Source organism: Solanum verrucosum, unplaced genomic scaffold (genome assembly GCF_900185275.1).
Source record: "Solanum verrucosum unplaced genomic scaffold, falcon-dt-bn FXZP01000261.1, whole genome shotgun sequence".
Classification (NCBI taxonomy): domain Eukaryota; kingdom Viridiplantae; phylum Streptophyta; class Magnoliopsida; order Solanales; family Solanaceae; genus Solanum; species Solanum verrucosum.
The window spans coordinates 15,423,949-15,429,603 of NW_026019969.1; the positions used below are offsets into that span (position 1 = coordinate 15,423,949).

Sequence of the window (5,655 nt, forward strand, 5' to 3'; positions counted from 1 at the left end):
AATTGGAGGTGTATTTAATTTCAATTAGTCTAGTAACCCCTAAATTCTCATCAAGATTAGAATGGTTTTAAACACTTTTCTTGACCTTTTACTAAGAGTCTCATACTCTTACAAGAATTTGAGACAACTTGGCATGTCATGTGGAGATCGGGGATGATTTAAGTTCATTTAATTAAGTAGAGAAGTGTTTTTAAAAATGTCAATAATTCGGGCATGAAATTAATAATTTACATCAAGTTGAAGGGTTTTTCTAATTAATAACTTAGGAGGGTAGGGTGCTTGGGACGGCGTCGTTCTGGAGGCAATTGGCTTGTCGCCCAAGAAGTGTGTATATTCATTCAGAGGCAATTCCATTTTCCAAAAAAACATAAAAAGGTTAGACGGAAGAGCTTTCAACACTCAAGAGATCGGAAGAAGCTGACATCACACAGACTCCAAATTTTTCAATAGCTTTTAGTACTATCAGATAATGGCTAGATACGACAGAGCGATCACCGTTTTCTCGCCGGACGGCCACTTATTCCAAGTGGAGTACGCCATGGAAGCCGTACGCAAAGGAAACGCCGCCGTCGGTGTACGTGGAACTGACACTGTTGTCCTTGGTGTTGAGAAGAAGTCCACTCCCAAGCTTCAAGACTCCAGGTACCTCTTTTTTATTATTATTTCGTTTTAAGATCTAGAAAGGCAATATTTAGGTTTACTCTGTGATTCAGGCGAGATTTAGGGTTTTTCCCTCAATTTTCTGGACTGTGACATGGTATTATTAATGTGCGTATCTCATTAAGGTCGTCTCTACATGTTAAATATCTTGGTTTCTGGGTAGTTCAACTGGAAAGAGAGAAAGCTTTAAATAATTTTCAGTTTATCAATAGAAGGTTGAATATATGGAGGTTTTTTTCCTTGCCTTTTACCTGGGCAAGTGGTTTAGCTGAACTTTTATTATCATCTGGGCCTAATGGTGTGTATTATAATGTACTTCTTATTTGATGTGCTGGAGTGTTTGGAGGAAATGCAAATGTTTATGTTAATGGATTTTGGCTTTTTGGTGTAATCTTTTGGATGTAAAACATGAAAGTAACATGCTTGACTTTATAGTCACTACAGGAGTAGATGCTTGTATAGGTGGAACCTTCTCATTTTGGTTTTGCTCAGGAAGGTTTCAGACATGTAATTCCATGACACCATCTTAGTGCCTGTTTTCTCAATTTAACAGAGTGGCATATTTACCTATGACACAGCTTTCTATTTGGATTATGGTTTTTCCCCTCAAGGGTGGGTTGGGCTAGGTTATGTGTTTACTTTAGTTGTTAGGTGATGTGTTCTGTCAAATACGCTACACCTAAGTTTACTTTGATCACCCTCGTCTAGTGTTCTTGGTGAATCGACATTGCTCTTGCATTTTATTTAGTTGTCCACCTGCTTTGAAACTCTAAGCTAATTAATCTCTTTCGTGTTTGCAGGTCAGTAAGAAAGATTGTAAATCTAGATAATCACATTGCATTGGCGTGTGCTGGGCTGAAAGCAGATGCACGAGTGCTTGTGAATAAGGCACGCATTGAGTGTCAGAGTCATAGGCTTACGGTTGAAGATCCTGTTACTGTTGAGTACATAACTCGTTACATTGCTGGTCTTCAGCAAAAGTACACTCAAAGTGGTGGGGTGAGGCCATTTGGTCTATCCACGTTGATCATTGGTTTTGACCCACACACAGGTGTCCCCTCACTTTACCAAACAGATCCATCAGGTACATTCTCAGCTTGGAAAGCCAATGCGACTGGTAGAAACTCCAACTCTACTCGGGAATTCTTGGAGAAGAATTACAAAGAAACATCTGGCCAGGAAACTGTGAAACTAGCAATACGTGCTTTGCTTGAAGTAAGTGGCCTGTGTTTGTAGTTGTTCTCAAGCTTTTTGTTTATAAGTTTTCCTTTCACAACATCATAAATGATCTGAGTTTCTGTTGCATGTTAAGATCTGTGCCTTGTATTGTCTTGTTTCTCTTAAAATATCGGTGTTATCTTGAGTTGCTTTTCATCGTCCTATATTTAGATTTTAAAAACATAAGGGATCATTCAGTTATTAAAATCTCCATTCCTTCCTAGTTCAATCAGTCAACTAATCTCAGTTCCAAGATTATTGGTAATATGAACTCTTTTATCCATCCCGATCTATGCAGGCGCATTTACAAGGTAATATTTGTGAAGTTACAAGGGAGGAAGTGAATTTTATTTTGCCCTAGGAAAGATGCTAAACATATTGAGAAGTGAGGATGAAAAGTAGTAGCTGCATTTTCTGCTTAGGGAATGAGCATCTTTTATTACCAGAAATCCAAATCCTTCAAAATTAGTGCTCTAAATGTTCGTTCTGTTTCAAATAAAAGTGCTCTAGGAGAATGTATTAATCGATTGTGCGTGCTAATTGGTGTAGATACCACAGTTATTTATACAAAACACGTGCATCTGTCAAAATCCCTCTTTCCAGGGCTTGAACGCTGGTCTGTATGATTCCACATAAGTTATCAACTGTGATTTGATCGCTGCTCTGTATGATTCAAGTTGTTGACTAAATATTGTTTAAGCGGATTGAAATACATGACAGTTTCCGTTTGAGATTTCTGCGTTGGTATTTAGGGAACAAATGCACGCATCCGGCAAAAATGGAAAGAGCATAGTTGGATGTGAGCATTTGTTTTGGCTGTAGTGATTTTAAAACATGTGTTTCCCTATGAATCAGGTTGTTGAAAGTGGTGGAAAAAACATAGAAGTTGCTGTGATGACAAAAGAGGATGGGCTTAAGCAACTTGAGGAAGCTGAAATTGATGCCATTGTTGCTGAGATCGAAGCAGAGAAAGCTGCTGCAGAAGCAGCCAAAAAGGCCCCACCGAAGGAAACCTAGTTGTGCTGAAATTTGTTCTTAACTATCCCTGAATCCTTTCTTTTTTTGGATCAAGTTAAGTGCAGTTCTCCTTGAATTTTAAGATTTTGGTCTGTTTAATATTTGGTACCTTTGTTAAAATTGTCTTATGGGACTAAAAAAGTTATGCTCTCGCGATCTCTGCCGTATTTGTGTGTTGCTTGATATTTTAAAGTTTTATCATGTTGGTAGTTCTTGTAGTTTGGAAATTTGGTTGTGAAATATCAGCATTTGTCTGTGCTCTTTCCTCTATTCTGAAGATAGCTTGTGGATAAATTGGTGGAGCACAAGAGTAGAAAAGGCTTGTGTTTCAATGGTTTACCATTGGTTTTGATCCACGGCCTGACTGCAGAGCCTGTGCAGCACAGTTGGTCGATTCTGGGATAAACATTTAAGCCATTCCTGTAGTGTAAAATTTTGTGGTCGCATAGGGGTGTACAAAATTGAACCAAACCGCTAATAGAGTCAAATCGGAAAAAAAAACCCGACTAGTGGTTGGTTTGACTTGGTTTGGTGTTGAAAAAAAAAAACTCGACTATATTTGGGTTGGTTTGGTTAACTAAAAAAAATCAATCCAAGACCAAATCAACCCGACATTACATATATAATTTTAAAATTTTATTTCATAAATAAAAATATTTACTTTGATATAATTTTTAAATATTTCTTATACTTTTTCATAGTTTTTATCTTTTAATATATTATTTCAAGTTTGAAAATTAGAATTTTGAATGGTTCCATAAAATTTATAATTCATAGATGTTGGTAATTATAATAAAACTTAAATCAAATTAATACTAATGCAAAAAGAAAGTCAATTTAACACTAAGAATGACAATAATATTGAATATTTGTTCTTTGATTTTTCATTGGTTTAGACAATTAAAGTATATAATCTAATTTTAATTTCCTTTAATATTTAGTCATGTAACTAATACTTATTAAACTTATTTTAGCATGATTTAGTATTTTTAAATTATGATCATTTTCATTATAACTTGTTAATTTGCAATATTTGTTTTACGCGATTTTATTATTATTATTATTATTTATTTTTTTAGATATTTTAGTGTCATTAATCATATCATTGTTTGTGTTGTATTCTTAAGAAACACCTTAAATTGTTGTATTTTGGTAGGACTGAACAAATATTTGAAGTACAAGTAAATTATATGTTTGTATGAATACTTTAGCGGAAAAACCCGATGTTGAAAAATCCGAGATTTATTGGTTTGGTTTGGTTTATAGATTTAAAAATCCGACACGAATGGTTTGGTTTGATATTTGGAAAACCCGAATCAACCCGACCATGTACACCCCTATTGTGTATTAGTAGTTCCTTGTTTGGTACACTTTATCATGCTATGTGTAACTAATACACTCTATTGTGTATTGAGGAGTGTATTTTTAATATCTTGTAGGTATTAGTATTGCAAAGGGATATATTATATGTATTAGCATGGTTAAAGACCCAATTACCTCTCAAAATACTTTTATATCTTTTCCACTATAATTGTGGAGGATATTTTTATACAATACGTACTATTTTTAATACATCAAATTAAACAATGCAAAGAATTAAAAATGCATAACTAATGTAAGCATAACCAAATTACCCTCTCACTTTGGAACAACTTTAAATATGTTTTTTTTTAAATTTATAGACAAAATAGATGATTTATGTGAGTTGTTTTTTTATGTGAGTAAACGTACGGAAGTTATTTAGTAACTCTCTATATTAGTAATACCTTATTTGGTACACTTTTTCAACTTATGTATAACTAAATACTTTATGGTGTATTAAGATGTGTACTACTAATATCATGGATTTCTAGGTATTAGTAATGCAAGAGATTTAATGCATGCAATAAGTATGGTGAAAAACTCAATTGCCCTTCAAAATCATTTTTACATCTTTTCCACCATAATTGTGGAGGATATTTTTGTAAATTAATATTTTTATGCAATGCATGCAATTTTTGATACATCATATCGAACAATGTATAAAAGTTATTTATGTGTAATTAATTTAAGCGTTATTAATATACTTTATTTAACATTATTTTTACAAACTCTATCAAACATGAGTGCTTTAGTCACACCCACAACATACATGTTTTTTGTATAAATAACAGTCAATTTGCACGCACTCGACTAATCCATTCTCCTAGAGCACTTTTTTTTGAAACAGAACAAACATTTGGAGCACTAATTTTAAGGATTTGGATTTCTGGTAATAAAAGAAGCTCATTCCCTAAGCAGAAAATACAGCTACTACTTTTCATCCTCACTTCTCAATATGTTTTAACATCTTTCCAAGGGAAAAATGAACTTCACAGATATTACCTTGTAAATGTGCCTGCATTGATCGGGATGGATAAAAAAGTTCATATTACCAACTATCTTGGAACTGGGCATAGTTGGTTGATTGAACTAGGAAGGAAGGAAGAGTTTAATAACTGAATGATCTCTTATGTTCTGAAGATCTAAAAATAGGACGATGAAAAGCAATTCAAGTTATGTATTGCTGGTGCTAAAAAGGGATGTTTTTGAATGCAGTTCTCGTGTTATTTTTCAAACCGACCCAGCTGTTTGCCAAATGTCAACTGACTAACCATCCAGATTGTTGGAGAGAAAAAGATAATAGTTTTCCAAGATATCACAGCACATTTAGGCCAAAACCAATTCCGCTGCAATATGCACACGACCATCTTCCATACATTAAAATCGAATGTCAATATA

At 34.1% G+C, this 5,655-nt stretch overlaps 1 protein-coding gene across 1 annotated transcript; it reads left to right on the forward strand.

Moving 5' to 3' along the window:
- The first annotated feature begins 304 nt into the window (after positions 1–304).
- LOC125815248 (proteasome subunit alpha type-7) lies at positions 305–3,059 on the forward strand. Its single transcript, XM_049494683.1, has 3 exons — positions 305–642; positions 1,461–1,875; positions 2,734–3,059. Exons 1-3 carry the CDS (start codon positions 470–472, stop codon positions 2,893–2,895), a joined length of 750 nt encoding a protein of 249 aa, XP_049350640.1. The 5' UTR covers positions 305–469; the 3' UTR covers positions 2,896–3,059.
- Positions 3,060–5,655: the final 2,596 nt, after the last annotated feature.